At 45.0% G+C, this 17,878-nt stretch overlaps 1 protein-coding gene across 2 annotated transcripts in view; it reads left to right on the top strand.

Moving 5' to 3' along the window:
• The window catches only part of LOC138284150 (ras and EF-hand domain-containing protein-like), a 226,438-nt gene that overhangs the window by 112,338 nt on the left and 96,222 nt on the right, over positions 1-17,878 (top strand). For both annotated transcript variants that reach the window (XM_069222634.1, XM_069222635.1), the window contains 2 exons: positions 12,364-12,459; positions 14,008-14,085. In XM_069222634.1, the coding sequence (XP_069078735.1) occupies positions 12,364-12,459; positions 14,008-14,085 (174 nt within the window). The remainder of the gene's footprint in view (positions 1-12,363; positions 12,460-14,007; positions 14,086-17,878) is intronic.

The following is a 17,878-nucleotide window of genomic DNA, read 5'->3' as shown; positions in this document are numbered from 1 at the left end:
TAAGGATACTTTAACTCGAGCCCTTGCCATGCACAGTTTTCTTATCAATAATTTTATTGGAAATGTTGCAGTGATAATATCAAAGATGCCATACAACATCTCATCAATGATATAATATGTGGAGTAATTAGTTGTGCATGCCGTAGGCACAAGTTATAGTTATCTTAGGGTGCGTGTTACAGTTACTTAAAAGAACTCTAACTGTAACTGCTGGATTTCTATGGTTTTGAATGAGTAAATTCAGAACCTAATTATAACGTCCCTGTAACCTTGTTTTTTTTCAGTGAATTCTTATGGTTTTCTAACAGGAATCATTTAAAATTACTACTACAAATATTACTTGCAGCAAAGCCCTTATAACCACCCAACACTTATACCCCTCTCCCACCCTGAGCCCTAAAACCTACTCCAACCCCCCACCTGCCCTAAAAACAACCGACTCCACCCCAAAAATAAAACTACCCAGGCCTAAAAACAAAATTACCCTGACCCCGCGCCTAAAAACCCACCGTAAATACAAAATTGCCATAACCCCTGCCCCTTAAAACCCGACCCACCCTAAATATAAAATTACCCCAACCCCCACCCCAAAAAAAACACCCCCACCACTGCCCCTAAAAACAAAACTACCCCAACCCCCCCACCTGCCTTTAATACAAAATAACCCCTACCCCCAGCCCCACTTACCTGACCGCGTCCTCTTCCGCTGCTGACTCCCTTTTTCTCTGCCTTAACCACGCATGTGCGTTGTTCAGCACATGCTTGGTTAAGGCAGAGAAAAAGGGAGTCGTTGTGAACAAAAGCGTGGTTCCGCTTGCGCTAACGACGTTTTGGTTCCGGCGTCGTTGTTCAGGATGTTTATATATAAAAGATGTATGATGAATGATGCGCCAACCACGCATGACTGAAGAGAAAAAGGGAGTCGTTGTTAACACAAGCGTGGTTCCACTTGCGTTAACGAAGCGCTACAAAATAAGAAAGTTGTTGGATGTTCGTCAACATAATGACCATACAGAACTTTGTATAACAATAAAAATCCTATATATATATATATATATATATATATACATAAATATCTAAGAAGCATTTGGAATTTTCTTCTTCGGTTTTTGTGAGATTGAAGATTGAAGCTTGATTGAAAGAGGAGAAACGAGAATGGAATAAACAGAAATTAATATCTATGACAATCTAAAAAATAATAGGAACATTTGACACAGCATTAATACTAACTATTTTAATATAATCAAACAAATCAATACACTTTGTGATGACAGTTCCGCACATTATAATTAATGCGCTCTATACTTTTTATCAGTAAAACTCTCATCATGGAAATGTAATGGTCATTTCCATTGAAAATGTGTTGTCTGTAATGGCAGTGTGCTGCCACACCATATACAGTCCACTACGCCACTTCGCTCTACTCAATTGCATTCTACTACACTCTACTCCATTCTGTGCTCCTCCACTCTAGTCCAATGTACAACACTATTCCATTCTACTACACACCTCTCCACTCTGACATGCCACTCCATTCTACAACACTCGGCACATTCCACTCTGATATGCCACTCCACTCGCTCTGACACACTACTGAATGAAACGCCACTCCACTGTGACATGCCATTCTACTGCACTCTACAATATGCTCCTACACTCAGACATGCCCTTCAACTTTAAGCCCCTCCAATCTATTCCCCTCCACTCTATGCCATACTACTAAATGACACAACACTCTTCGCCACTCTGACACTTTACTCCACTCTGATACTCTACTCCACAACACTTTACTCCACTCTACGTCACTCTGTGCCTCTCCACTCTCTCCCACTCTTTGCCAATCTGCACCACTCCACTCAACTCCCTCCATGCCACTTTACACCACTCTACTCTGACCCTCTACTCCACTATACCACCATTTGCCACTCCACTCTATGCCTCTCCACTCTGCCACCATATGCCACTCCACTCTGTGCCAATCTAGGCCACTCCACTCTATGCCACTCCACTCTGACAACCTACTCTACTTTATGCCACTCTGCTCTGCAACACTCTGCTTCACTGTACTCCTCCCCCTCTACGCCATGCCATGCCACACCATTTAACTCTACACCATTCCACTCTAGTGTACGCCACTCCACTCTCTCTATGACACTCAACAACACTCCTACCACTTCATCCTGTGTCACTCTGCTCCGCTCCACTCTGACAATCGACTCCAGACTACGCCATGACACTCTACTCCACTACAAGCAACTCTCTCTGTCACTTTCCTCCACTCTGCATCACTTGACTCTATTGTATGACACTCTACTCCACTATGCCACTCCACAACACTCTGGCACTCAATTCAGTGGCACTCTGCTCCACTGTTTGCCATTCCACTCAATGACAATCTATTCCACTCTTTGCCATAGCACTCTACTCCCACTGTGCACAGCTCCCTCTATGCCATGCCGCTTTACTCCACTCCATGACACTCTGTCACACTACTCTGTGATTCACTACTTCAGTCTACAGCACTCCACTGTATGACACTCGATTCCAGTCTACGCCCCTCCACTCTACACCCCTCCACTGTACTCTACTCCCTCCCTGATGTGACACTCCACTCTATGCCATTCAATGACACTCCATGCCGCTCTCCTTTATGTCACTAACTTTTAGCCATGCTGAACAGCAGTCACGATGGTATACAACATGGCTAAAACACATTGGCAAAACCAATAGCTTTTGTATAGGCAAGACCTATTGGCTTTGAAAATGTTTGTTTAAATTAATTGAGGCTGAGCTCGCTAGCCTCCTTATGTGGCTGTAACAATTTACACCAAGGAGGCAATTTCATGTATTATGGCAGGCACCTAACTTCAGTACTCTGCATGGTCCCCAGGTGGTTCCCTTAATAAGATTGTATAGTGTGATGGATGGTAGCCAGAAGAGAGTGAATTATACTGTGCAGTCGAAAGAGAGAGATAATAGAGAAAACCCACCCCAGTGGAATGCTCTGGTGCTTCAGAGGAATTTAGGGCCTGATTTAGATCTCGGCGGAGGGGTTACTCCATCGCAACAGTGACAGAGATCCTGTCTGCCAAAATCTAGATACCATAGAAAACAAAAGTATTTAGATTTAGGCAGATGGGAAATATGTTACAGTTGCGACTGAGTAACCCCTCCACCAAGATCTAAATCAGGCTCTTAGTCTTTTCAACGCATCTACCTTCTCAGTGCTTAGTTCTGTTTTTTCCTGTAGTATCATCACAGTGGTTGTCGTGCATCAAAAAGAGGAATTCTTTACTGACCAATATGGTGGATATGAAGGGAAAATATAATTTTGATATATTGTTAAATACCCAAAACCTTAATGTAGCTGGCAAAATGCAACAAGCTAAAATTCAAAACAAATGGAATTTAAGGATGCAGTACATTTATCGGTTAGTATTTACTAAGTAGGTCAGGAACTTTGTGTATAATTAACGTGCATTCTGTGTAGCCCATGACATCTTTAATATTTTCATTGTATTTGTATTTAGGCTCTTTCTGACCATTTTATCAGGGGTGAGGAATTCTTTTAGTCCCACACTCAGGACATATTGTTTGGGGTCAAGGACAACAAGTTATCTGATAGAGACTTCTAGTTGCAAATTCCTTACCTTAGAATTTCCCCTAGGCGTCAGACTGGATCTGGAGATTTTTCTTTGAGCAATACCCTTGCGCGTCAGTAGGTGCCGTCGGTCGACTCCATGGGCGTTGTTGGCGTCGTAGTCGCCGTGATGGCGCAGGGAGTAGTTTATAGATGCCTCCCATGCGCAGTGACGCCAGTTCTTTTCTTTCCGCGCCACACGCTGATCTGGAGAAGAGCTACCCTGATCTATTTTTGACCTAATTAGACCGTTTTGTTGAGTTTTTGTGTAAAATTTGGTGCGTCGAGGAGGTCCCCGAAGACCGGTTTCAAGCTGTGCGAGGACTCTCATCGTACGATGACGGTGAGGATCCTCATCGGGTTTGTCTGTGGTGTCTCAAGCACGACCATGACCCGAAGTCATGCTCCGAGTGCCGGGCCATGAACCCGAAGGCTTTGAGGGAGCAGTCCCTAAAGCTCACTCGAGAGGAAGGTCTCGAGACCAGTCGCGGAGCCATCACCACTCATCTTCTTCCACATCCTCGGGTCAAGGTAAGAAGAAGAAGTCGAAGAGAACCTATGGCTCTCCGACTTCGTGCTGTCGCTCGGCCGACGTGGTAGGGGAGGAGTGTCCACGCATAAGGCCTCCATCCTCAGAGCCTGCGTCTGGGTCGGCTATGCGTTTCCCTGAGTTTCCCGGATCCGGAGCGACCCCCGCCCAGCTTAAAGAGCTTTATGAGGCCATGCGCCTCATCTTTGGGTGGTCCGACCCTGATACGGCGCCTTTGGGGCCCAAGGGGTTCGGCTGAGGGGCATTCGGGTTGCGCACTGGCGGATTCGGCTCCGGCCACCGAGGTCACCTCCGGATCCGCACTGGTGCCAGTCGCACCCTTGAGACCTTGTCCGGCACCAGGTTGATTATCGATGCTCCCGACGTCTGTAGTGCCCACTATCAACGTCGACCCAATTCTTATCCCCGATGACTCAGAGTCAGAGCATCAACTTCGATGGGGCCTATTTGCCCCAGGTCAGATTCAGACCCTTTTTCTTATGGGTACGAATATGGTGAGGAATTGGAGGGGCCCCTGGACCCTTATGAATACAAGGATGACCCTTTAATGGACTGGGCTCAGGAACTGGGCGAATCCAGTGGTCTGGATACTTCTCCTGACGCTGGCATGCTGTCTCCTCCTACCGTGGCTACAGTGGAGGGAGCGACTTATGGTATGGTAGTCAGTAAGGCAGCTGAGGTCCTTGGTCATGAGCTTCCCACTTTTGAGGTCAGATCTAATCTCCTGACGGAGGTGCTTCAGCCTGGGGCTTCTACTTCAGAACCCCTTTTGCCATTTAATGAAGCCCTCACCGATGTCCTTTGAGGTACCTGGTCCAAACCCAACACAGGGGCTCCTGTGAATAGGGCTATCGCACGCCGCCATCGGCCTGCTCCAAATGACCTTAAATTCCTGTTCCAACACCACACGCCTGAAAGTGTTGTTATCCAGGCTTCCTCTTCTTCAGGCACATTCCCTTCCGCACCCCCAGACAGGGAATCCAAAAGCTGGAACAGTTTGGCAAGAAGTTATTTTCTTCCTCCAGTCTCGCGCTGCGGTCTGTGAACACCGCATGCCTTATGGACCGATATACCCACTCGTTGAGGGATATGGTTGCGCAAGTCCTGCTGCAGATACTGGAGGAGGCCCGTGCTATCGTCTCCCAAGCTGTGAACGATGGGAGAGATGCGACAAAGTTCACAATCTGTTGTGGGCTGGACAAAACCAACTCTCTGGGCAGATCGGTTGCTATGACGGTGGCCTTACGATGCCACACCTGGTTACGTACTTCTGGTTTTTCTGGGGATGTCCAACAGTCACTCATGGACATGCCCTTTGATGGCTCACGTCTCTTCAGAGACAAAGCGGACTCGGCCTTGGAGAGATTCAAGGATTCACAGGCTACGGCTTGGTCCCTCGGTCTTTCCTCTGCCCATCGCCTCCCACAGTCCGCTTTTCGCCCCTTTCGTGCCCACGGAAGGGGCTCCCTGTCGCATCCTCCACCCAGCCTCCGTGCCACCCACGCTGTTCAGCCTCTGCATGGCCGGGGATGCAGAATCCCACGTGGCCAGAGGTCTGCCCAGTCCACCTCTACCCCCGCTGCAGCCTCCAAACCCTCCTAGTCTGTCCCCTCACTCCCGTTCAGTTGGTGGCAGGATTCGCCATCACCTGCCCCACTGGAAAAACATCACCACGGACAGGTGGGTTTTGCAGATAGTTCGAAAGGGCTACTCCCTCCCTTTCGAATCTGCTCCACCAACCATGCCTCCATCTTTCAGTCACCTTCCAGAGGATCGTTTGGCACTTCTCCGCCAGGAAGTTGCAGCTCTCTTGGCCAAGGGAGCTATAGAAAAGGTCCCTATGCCCGAAGTAGGTTGTGGTTGTTATTCCAGCTACTTTCTGACACCCAAAAAGGACAAGGGCTTACGTCCTATCCTAGACCTTCGGGACCTAAACTATTTCCTCAAGGAGAAATTCAAAATGCTCACCCTGGCTCAGGTTCTGTCTGCCTTGGACCCAGGAGACTGGATGGTAGCTTTGGACTTGCAGGACGCTTATTTCCGCATCCCCATCCTGCCTGCCCACAGGCGTTACCTATGATTCGTGGTAGGTCACGAGCGCTTTCAGTTTACTATGCTCCCTTTCGACCTTACCAGCGCCCCTCGGGTGTTCACGAAAGTGATGGCGGTGGTTGCAGCTCATCTGCGCAGGTCAGGGGTCTCAGTCAGCTGCTCTGGACACAGTGCAGTTTCGGGCTTATCCTCCCGAAAAGCGAGTCCAAAACATTCAGGCTATGATTACGATCTTTCAGCTTTGGTCTTGGGTTTTGGTGAGGCTGACTCTGCGGCTGCTAGGCATCATGGCCTCTAGCATCCTGCTAGTAACACATGCCAGATGGCATATGCGGGCTCTTCAGTGGGACCTGAAGTTCCAGTGGGCGCAGCATCAGGGGAATCTCTCTGACATGGTCCAGATCTCGGAGGGGACTGCGAAAGACCTGCAGTGGTGGCTTTCAAATCTGCATTGGGTCCACGGCGGATCCCTCACCCTTCTTCAACCAAATCTCTCTATAGTGACAGATGCGTCACTTCTGGGTTGGGGCGGCCACATGGGAGAGGCGGGAATCAGAGGACTCTGGTCTCCGGCGGAGTCTGGGCTCCATATCAGTCTTCTGGAGCTCCGGGCGATCAGGCTTGCGTTGAAAGCATTCCTTCCCTCTCTCAAAGGGAAAGTGGTGCAGGTGTTCACGGACAATACTACTGCCATGTGGTACTGCATCAAACAGGGCGGAGTAGGGTCCTGGACCCTTTGTCAGGAGGCACTACGCCTCTGTACATGGCTGGAACATCAGGGCATTACCCATCTGGCGGGTTCCCTCAATGCCAGAGCGTACGAACTCAGCCTTCGATGCACACCCGATCACGAATGGTGTCTCCATCCGGAGGTGGTGCAAGGTCTTTTTCAGCAGTGGGGAGAGCCTTGGTTAGATCTGATCGCCTCTGCAGAGAACGCGCAATGTCATCTGTTTTGCACGTTGGAGTTTCAAAAGGCAGCACTCGCTCGGAGACGCTTTTTGTCTCAAGTAGAACTCCGGCCTCCTTTCCACCTTTCCGCCTATACCTCTTCTGCCCAGAGTTCTCCAGAGAATCAGGAACGACTGGGCCCAAGTCATCTTGGTGGCTCCAAACTGGGAACGGAGAGTATGGTATCCAGAGTTATTGAGCATGTCCATCGATCCTCCACTCAGACTGCCTCTTCGGGCAGATCTTCTGTCGCAGCAACAGGGGACGGTTCTTCACCCAAACCTGTCCAACCTTCGACTTCATGCATGGAGATTGAGCGGCAACAGTTGACGGCTTTTGCACTTCCACCCGAAGTCTGCGATGTTATCTTGGCAGCCAGGAGTCCATCAACCAAAACTGTATACGCCTGTCGTTTGGAATAAATTTGTGGCATGGTGTACCAACAAATCTATTGATCCCCTTTCTGCCCCCTCTTTCCGAGGTTCTTCTGTTCATTCTTTCTTTGGCCCAGCAGGGCTCTACTTTGGGCACCCTTAAAGGGTATTTATCTGCCATTTTGGCCTTTTTTAGGCTACCTGATCAGCCCTCACTCTTTAAATCTCCTATTGTGAGTAGATTCCTAAAAGGAGTCACCCATTTATTTCCTCCGACTCCATTTATCATGCCTCAGTGGGAATTCAATCTTGTCCTTACTTATTTGATGTGTACTCCCTTTCAGCCAATGCATAATTGTCCCATGCAGCTCCTCCCATTCAAAACTGTCTTTCTTGTTGCTATCATCTCTGCTCGCAGGGTGAGCGAGCTTCAGGCCCTTTCCTCAAAACCTCCATACTTGTCTGTGCACCCTGACAAAGTAGTGTTGCGTACTAAGGCTTCCTTCCTTCCTTCCTAAGGTGGTTACACCCTTTCATGTAGGCCAGTCCATCACTCTGCCCACTTTCTATGCACCCCCACATCCTTCCCATGAGGAGGAGAGACTCCACCCCCGGGACCCAAAAAGAGCATTGGTGTTCTACCTCAATCGTACTAATGATTTCCAGGTGGACGATCAATTCTTCGTTGGGTATGTGGGTGAGAAAAAAGGGAAGGCGGTGCAAAAGCGTATTATCTCTCGATGGGTGCTTCTTTGCATCAAAATGTGCTGTGTTTTGGCCAAAAAGCAACCTCCTGAGGGCTTGTGTGCTCATTCCACCAGAGCAACTGCTGCTCCCACTGCGTTAGCACACGGAGTTCCTGTCCTGGATATCTGCCAGGCAGCTACGTGGGCGTCCCTGCACACGTTCGCTAAGCACTACTTTATGGACAGTCAGGTCCGTCGGGACGGCTACTTTGGTTGTTATGTCCTGCAGGGCTTCCTAGTATGATCTTGGTTTGCAGCCCACCACCAAGGATGGCATCGCTTGGGTATCTAGTCGAAGGGAAGGAATCTGCAACTAGAAGTCTCCATCAGATGTACAAGTTACTTACCTTCGGTAACGAAATATCTGGTAGAGACATAATCTAGTTGCCGATTCCTTACTGCCCACCCATCATCCCCACTTGCGAACTGATTTCTAGGATTCCCCCTTTCAGGTCCTTAGCTCTGGCCCACAATCTCAGTGTTCTTAGCGACTTTGCGCTTTGGCGTGGAAAGTCATTAAAAGAAACTGACGTCACTGCGCGAGGGCGGCATATATATATACTACTCCCAACGTCATCACGGTGACTACGATGCCAACGACGCCCCCGGAGTCGACCAATGCCACTCACCGACGCGCAAGGGTATTGCTCGAAGAAAAATCTCTGGATCCAGTCTGACGCCTGGGGGAAATTCTAAGGTAAGGAATCTGCAACTAGAAAATGTCTCTACCAGATATTTTGTTACCAAAGGTAGGTAACATGTACTTCATGTTTATTTTGTCCTTGGGACAAGTAGGCCGAACCCCCTACATCACAAACCCTTTGGCTGCCAGTTTACAGGGAAGGGAGTGGAGGTAATATTTGTGTCCATCTATTAATGCTGTCCGAACTTGTTTTTATGGTTTACTAATGCAAAGCTTTTATTATTAGGATGAGCAATCTATATAAATGTTGTAAGGTCACACTGCACTACTGACAGTAGTTTCAGTGAAAAAAAAACCTGTTTACACACATTTTAAAGGTTTAACAATATGAGGCTACGTATAGTGCTCCCAGAATGCTCTCTGATTAGATGCAAATGCTTAGATAAACCTGTAAGCAAGATTGATGATTCTTTGTTTTCAAAATAAAATGCTCAGAAAAAAATGCAAGTAGGAAAAAACGTTCTGATAAATTATTGTGAAATTTTAGGTACTATTTCTTTGAGGCATCATTTAGTAAACTATGTTGATGCATGCTAGTATTTCCCAAAAATATTCATAATGGAAAATCAGGGTAACCATTTTCAACAAGAGTATGGGAAACATGAAACTAAACAAGCACTGGCAAAGCCAACTGATCTGACATTGCTGGTCAATCTTTTGGTTTTGTCAATTCATGTTTTGTTTTGACATAGCTTTTTAACAATTTATTGTTGTAGTAGTTGCCAGGCCCTCACCATTGTAACAAATATTGACAAAAAGCACAAAATAAATGGTCTTAAAAAGCACACACTGCCACATTAGTTCCTGACACTGAACAAAACTACTTTGTGGGCCAATATGCTCCTTGTGGAACAGCAGAATGCTATCACTCACAGTAAAGACAGCGGATAGATGGACAGAGAAATATAATTTTAAGAAAAATAAAATGTCTTGGTTAATGCCAAACCTAATTGGGGGCCCAATTCTTAAAGAAAGTGACAAAAGTGCACCCATGGTATATGACTTTGCATTAGTGGCCTTCATGAATTCACAAGAATTTACAGACATAGACCAGGAAATCCTTCTCCTAGAACAAACTTGTTAACTGTATTTTAGCAAATATGTATGTGACGATTTGCTCATGTGAAAATCTATTGAGCGTTTATAAGTTAACTTTCCCTCCAACCACTTTTTTCCCAATCCTGGAAGAACTTCTACTTCTGCCCTTGTCAGAAGTATATTTCCAGCCTTTCTCAGCATGGGAAAAGATTAGAGAAGTGCTGGTGAAAATTCTTAAAACATGCATTTTAATAGGTTTGCACAGACTCAAAGGCATTCCAGCCCTGGAACTCTTGCTTACAGCTTCTTCCAGCCCCTGTATTCAGATCTTCAGAAAGGTGGCATAATAAACAAATTGCTATAGTAGGGCTTGGAATTGCTAGTATTCAAGCCCTGCTATATTATTAGCCCTGGCTTAATCAGAGAAGCTACTATCAGCACTCTTGCGTAATGAGATTGCTGCCATAATTTGTCGCCGCTCTACATGGCACCAAAGGGGCAATTAATTTTTTTTACAGGACAAGTAGATTTATGAAGCAACCTGTCCCATGAACAGGTAGATGTTTTATTAAATTCCACAGCCCTGTTTTATGTATCAGACTTGCTACCTAGGACCATCCTCTCATGCTTCAGGCTAGTTAGATATAGACCACGTTTTCATGCTTCAGTTTAGTTAAATAAGAAACACTGTTCTCTAGATTCAGAGTACTCCAATCTTTATTGTCTCAAAACTTCGAAAATAACACCCCCAAAAGTAACACTTTTCAAATATAAGTTCTAAAAATGATACATAGAAAAGGTACACTTCCCAGAGAGTTTGTTCACAAAACATACACAAGTAAGGACAGTGTAAATGGAGAAAAGGGTTAATGGTTCAGGGGTAAGAGAGCTAGGTGTTACGAGTGTGGCGATATGGGGCTACTGTTATGGGTTGAAGTATATGGTTATGGGTTTGATGTATAGTAGGTAGGCATTGATAGATAGGAGTAAAATGTGTGGGGGTGTATGGGTTAAAAGTATTCAGTTGTGCACATAAGGTATAGATTTAAGGGTATTTGGTATAGGTTTTAGGCTTGGTGTTATATGGTTAAGATACTTAGTATATAGGTCAAGGATATGAGTTAGGGGTTAGGGTTTGAGTGGTAAAGGTATGTTTCTAAGGGTTTTGTGATTAAGGATTTGGGGAGTAGAGTCAAGGGGTTGGGGTACAGGATGAAAGGTTAAATGTATGGGATAATGGGTTAAGCGTTAGAAGCATTGGGTAAAGGGTATTGGGTTAAGTATGGGGCTAATGGTTGGGCTTATTGATACAGGAGTAAAGATTTAGGGTTAAGGATTTGGAGTATGGCATTTAGGGTTAAAAATGCATAGAGGTTTGGGGTTAAGGGATCATGGTTTATGGGTATATGGTGAAGGGTATAAACAATAGGAGGTACATATACGGAATTAGGGACTAGTGATTTAGTGTGTAGTGTTTAGTGCTACGTATTTAGGATTAACGGTTTTGGTATAGGGTTAAGTGAAAGGGTTTTGAATGTAGATGTTAGGGACTACGGGGCTAGGGTTGACTCATATGATTGCATTTGCTTGATGTCACTATTTGAAAAGTTTAGTTGAACGAGTTGATGAGTGTGAGATTTTTTTCTGGAATGGGCAAAAAATAACTGTTTCTTTTCAAAATAACACAACACTTAATTTCAATTCAACATACTTTAGTTTCGAAGGGATGCAATTATAAGTATTAAGAACGAGTAGATGGTATTTTTCGGTAACACATTTAAATTACTAATGTACAGTTGTCCAATCTTCACTGCTGCATCCCGTGAAGTCCACCCTTCTCATGCTTCTTTCTACTCTTGCTTCTTTCTACTCTTATAAAGACTCAGTTTCTAATGCTTCAGTTTAGTCTTCCAAGTCATTCATTCAAAACACTTGAAATATTTTGATATCATCAGATATAGTCCAGCAAACAAAATTCAGGGAGTCTTTCTCCTATCTTGACCTTATCAAATCTGTAAATCAACGTTTTCATCCTTTTGCCCTAGTTCAATACTGATCTCCCTTCACACCCCAGAACTGTCGGAAAATATTTTCTGTGCTGATCTCATCAATTCTGCCTTTTCTGTACTTTGAAAATGGATGTCTTTGCTTTCAAACTCTTACAGTGGTATCAGGTTGTTCATATCTGCAAATTTACATGTTTTCTTCTGAGTTGTAAACCGTAGGTGTGATAGGCCGTAGATCCTGCCATGCACGTGATCATCCTAAACATTCACACTTTGCTTTTTCCTTACTTTTCCTTCTGTCAGGAGCGCCAGAAAGTTGAAGCTACCATCCTTGAACTGCAGAGGAGACACCAGATCGAGCTATCAGAGATGCAGTCCCTCATCGACAGGTTACACAAGGTGAAAGAACAAGCTTACTTACGATCTTCCAGGAATAGCATATTCAGCTGCCAGCTGATGTCATCTAAAGTACTGCAGTTACAAACTGCAAATTAAAACTAATTACCAAGCTGTTTATTTTTCGTTAATTGAAAATATACTCTGCCTCGGAATGTGCCTGGCCTTGTTGTCAAAGCAAATTAGAAATTTAGGAGAGCTAATTTCCCAAGTTTCTGCCAATGTTAACTTAATAGATTATACATTATCAAAATCCATAAAGGGTTTACTTTGCTGTGAAACAGTGGTACAATATGTAAGAATGAAATTCACCACCTAAATGTGTGTATCATGTTCAGTGTATTCAAAATGTATCCTGTTCAGATTATCCCTAAATTGAAATTGTTGCAGGATTCAAGTGTAGCAAAAGACATTCAGGGGAATTTGAGACCAACCCTAGAATGACTGCATGGGAAGACTTATCAAAAAGAAGTAGAAAGTAGATTTTGAAGATTCAATTTAATGTAAGCACACAGTTCTCATGCGGATTGAACGAAGAGCAGCTTCTGTGCATGCATAAACATTTACTTGATGGTGCGCAGACGAGTGAGATAATCAAGAGCTAATATGCAGCTATTTGTAATTGAGGGAGTGCCCAATGGTTATTCCAGGTGACCCTGCAATACTTCCTGGCTTTTTTTCTACAAGATACATTTAAAGACAACCACTTCATGCCTTTGTGGATACACTGACCTCAGAATCCATGAATACCAGTCTAAAGAAAATAGGATCCAGAATGTTAATATTGTAGTGTGCCACTAAAACTGGCATTGAACATTTGCCAGCCTCTGTGAAGCGGCCTGTCCCACCAGAGCTCTGGACAAGACCTGGCAAAGGTCCTGGGTGCAACTGATTAAAGATTTTGTGAAATGAAGAATGTAACTTATTTGTGCAACCATAGTTTTTATGAGATCATGAGTATAAGCTCACTCAGAGGTCAGGACACAAGTTAAAATACCAACAACCAATTCATTGTTGTGCCTTTCTGAGGTTGATAAAATGAGTACCATTGATCTTGGTACAGTGGCGGCTGCTTTTAATAATACTTGGTGGGGCGGGGAGGGGTTGTGCGGAGCATGGGGGTGTTCGCGCTTGGGTGTGTGGAGGGAGAGTGTTCGCGCAGGGTTGGGGGGTGGGAATAATAAATAAAACCACTAACCTTAAGAAGGCCGCCTCGGTGTTCCTCGCCGCCTCTGTGCTTCCATGCGTCTTCTCTCCCCATCCAATCAAGACACTTGCCTCATACTGTTACCCAGCTTGAGACAAGCACCTGGATTGGTCTGCGCAATCTGAATTGGACCTCAGATGGGGACTGGGAGACTGCACTGGTTCTTCACTCGGGCTGTGGAGGAGGATTGTTCGTGCGCATGTCCGTTTGTCTGGCCATGGACTGCCGGCCAAACCGACATGTGTATTTAAAAGTTCACATTACTTAACATATGTTTTCTAGATTGGTACACATACAAACAAGCTGCTCAATAAAATTGTATTGTTTGTGTATTTTGTTGGAAGAGTGAAGAGGTTAGAAAGGCTACCGAATCGAAGGACGAGAGCCTCAGATTGAAAGACCAAGTCTACAGTCTCACCCAGGTGAGTCCTTTGCATATGTCCAGTAAGTGTGTAACACTCAATTCTTAACTTCAGACGGTGGTTGCCGGTGGGGGCCACCAGCACTCATTTTGGGTACCGGCACTTATTTTTCCGCATCCCTGAGAGGCACAGAGGGAAACACAAACACAGGGGAAAGACGGAGGAAGAGAAAAAATGAAAACGGGCAGAAAGAGAGAAAGCACAAAGCGGCACAAGTGTGAAAGAGGGACGGGGAGTGTCTGGTGGTGGATGCAAGAGCCATGAGGTTGATTCAAGACCCGGCAGCCTTGGTCTTTACTGCGCTGACATGAGGTAGCAGCGGCCGCTGGATTCTGGCCAAAGCTTTTGGCACCAGCGCTGATCCTATCACGAATGAAGCACTGGTTATACTGTGTATTATTGTAGAGTGCTACTTAGAACGCCTTCTTGAATGGTGCGCACTTCGAGGAGGGAAACGTCTCAGTGCGTTACAAATGAAGTATTCCATTATTTGGAGGGTGATGATTCTTTCTTATAGAAAAAGGAACTTTAGAAGCAAAAGTGATCCTTTGAATATTTCGTTAACGGGAATGCACTGATTGGCCGACAACACAGGCACTTGTTATGTCTGCTGGACTGCGAATAGGTCACCGTTTTCACTGTTTTCTTTTGAGCAGGCCCAGATTCTAAACAGCTAATTGTAGATGATGTGACTGAGAGAGAAACGATGTATATTTGCTATCCAAAATCACAAATTCTAGTAAACGATCGATTGCATTGGGATTCCACACTAGATTTGAAGTAGAAATTCTCCAGCTCTGCACGAAAGAAGACAATTGGAATTTCCAGAACCCACTGGATACAAGGAAACATTGTGTAAAGCTCTTTAAGTACAAATAGGTTGTGAAGTTTATGCCTCCCACATCCACTGGTGCACCTTGGATTTCAGTGCTCTTGACAGGGATCTAAAGTACACGGCCCACAACGTACTAGAACCAAAGCTGCTCTTCACCAATGTCAGCACTAGTAACACCTTAGGTGCACAACATGCCAGCTTGTGAAGATCGTGAAAATCACCAGTTCTGCACACCAAGAGTGGAAAATGACTGATGGATGATGCGGCACAGTTAAAAGGCAGAGAGCTGCTTGAGCACCATCAGCCACGCATGTGAGGGGAGGATGTAGGGGTAGGCTAGCAGATGCCTGGTATATGGCCTTCACATAAGATTATCTTTCTGCTGTGATCTGTTTTGTCTGCTATCTTTTGTATTATATGTCCACAAAACGCTAATGAGCTGAAGATTGCTACCGTCAAATCTTGGCTGTGGTTATAATAGCTTCCATTTTCACTGCAACCCCCTTCCTTTAAGGTTTTCCATCATACCATTACTCCCTCGAAACCTCACGAATCCCTTCTGTCACTACCAAGAACAACACCTCTATGTCCCACTAATGTAAATTTTAGAAGATCGATTATAATAATGTGTATTTTTATTGCCTACTTAAAATGGAGTGCCTGCAAGAGCCTAGACTGATACTGGCCTGCAAGGGAGACTAATTAGAACAGACATGGGTTGCTTGACCTACCATGCTATCCCCGGGAACAGTTAGCCTGAGAAGGAATGAAAAGTGATTTAGTGCTGTTAAGGAAATTCACGAGGTGCACCCACCGGGCCCATTGACTTTTTAAAGGGACCAAATACACGTTTTTCATTTTGCTGTAGCATTGCTGTGGTCACTAAACCAGTTACCATTTCTTCCCAGCTAGGTTCATGCTAGATAAAGAACAATATATATGTACGTACATGCATACATACAGATGCTAAGAGACTAACAAAAAGGGTAATCATGGATACAAACTTGTAGGAAATCAGACATATACAATGAGCCATGTTTTATAACTGTTCTAAGATTCTGGGAAGTGTACCAAAAAAGGGTTGTTTTTAGCCTTTTAACAGAAATGCTTCATTGACGTATTTGAAGTCGTAAGAATTTAAGTAACCAACTTTACATTTGTTTCATGAAGTTTCTGGGAGGGAACATTTTCAGATGTCCCAAGTTAGCCAGAGGTCACTGGACATGGATTGCTACAACCAGAACCCTTTATCACAGGGCTTTACCATGCTATTGAGCCTATGAACACTGAGCGTACTCCTCTGTCACTTGACCCTGATGGTAGCAAAGTCAAGTAGTCTAAAGATTACTCAGGGATGTGGTGCAAAACTCAATGGGACGTATAATAACAGTCAAACTTTATTTCCAGCGCACAATGCAATACTGAACATATAGCATTTAGAGAGGAGCCATATGGTAAACAGTGGTCTAGGTAACAATTGCTTTGTTAGTCAGACAGTATTATCTGGGTGTGTTCCCTAATGATCAGAGGTAGGAGCAAAATATAGTTAATGCAAGATAGGACAAATTGTCCTCTTGTAGGATCTGAGAATGTGACTTTCTCAAGGTCCTTCTTGGTTCTAGCATACCCTCCCCAAGCTTAGTTCTAGATACCTTCATGGTAGCACATAACATTGGTTGCAAAGTGTCCTATCCTTCCCTCCTTAACACTGTACCTACTTGTAAAGTTACTAACGAGGCAGCCAGTTCCAGCACAACCCATTAGGAATGGATACACTCACACTGTCCCGGCCTGGCCTCCGCATCTTAGAGTCTAGTGTGATTTCTGGCCTTATGTCTTTTGTGAAGGTGCATGCTCAGCTATGGCGGTGTGGTGGCATGTGCACCAGAGGGATGGAGGCTGCACTCTTCTGGTGCTGCTCAGAATCAGGTAGGTCCTCGCTAGCGCTTATTCCTCAGTTATTCCTCAGGCCAAAGAAAACCCACCACCGGAACAAGGGTTACAGCGGTGATGTGATGGAGGTCAATTAAACCATTGATTGCTGTCTATGATTTGGCTGTGTGTCGACCTTCTCTAGGCACTTTAACTTCTGCTGGTAAAACTTCTGAGATGCATTCACGGCTCTTCAAGCACCACACCTTTAGGGATACTTTGCCTGCTCAGAGATTGTGGAAATCAGTTGAGATTTCTGTGAGCTCCAAGCTGTAACATGTGCGTCAGTTTCTGGGACGTTTCATTGACGGGTCTTTTCAGTACTCCTGCTCATCAGTCTAACATCCCTTTCTCTGACGGCAGGACTAAGTAATCTTGTCTAGCCAGTTTTCAGAACTTACAGGTTCTTCTTTCCAATCTGGCAAAGGCAGATGGCAGTCTGCAACACCAACCTTGCAGCACAGAGACGTTTCTTGATCATCATTGGGATGGGACCCTGCATTGTGGTAAAACAAAATGTTTGCACACTTGTTGGTAGCTTCTGCTGCACACTTTTTCCAACGTCTGCAGATAGCACAAGTAAATTCTACAGATAGAATTTGTGTATTGTGGTGGGGCGCCCCAAAATAAGACAAGAAGCCAATTTCCTCTGGAGCCAGACGAAGAGTTTATTCTTCATAAATAAGGGACCCATGCTCGGAGCTGCTCTCAGATCCTGAAGTAACGGCCGACTGAATCAAGAGCCACCCGCACTCCAGAGCAACAACCAATGGATAAAGGTTCCATTAGAGGAGCGTGCATGGAACATATACAGGTAATTAACCAGTACAGTTTAAGTCATAACACAAATACAATAATGCAATAAAGAATAATATAAAGGTAAAAAGTACATACTACATGTATTTCACAGGTCCAGTTTAGGGACTGGTTTCAGGTAGCTTCGGACTTTTGTGTTTTCTTTTCAGCCTGGTCAAACCAAACTCTTTGTCTCACAGTTTCAGCAGGAATGTGGCTGTGAGTTTGGAG

The sequence above is a fragment of the Pleurodeles waltl genome, chromosome 3_1 (genome assembly GCF_031143425.1).
Source record: "Pleurodeles waltl isolate 20211129_DDA chromosome 3_1, aPleWal1.hap1.20221129, whole genome shotgun sequence".
Classification (NCBI taxonomy): Eukaryota; Metazoa; Chordata; class Amphibia; order Caudata; family Salamandridae; genus Pleurodeles; species Pleurodeles waltl.
Note: the sequence above shows the minus strand (reverse complement) of the source record. Positions and strands in the feature narration are given on the sequence as shown.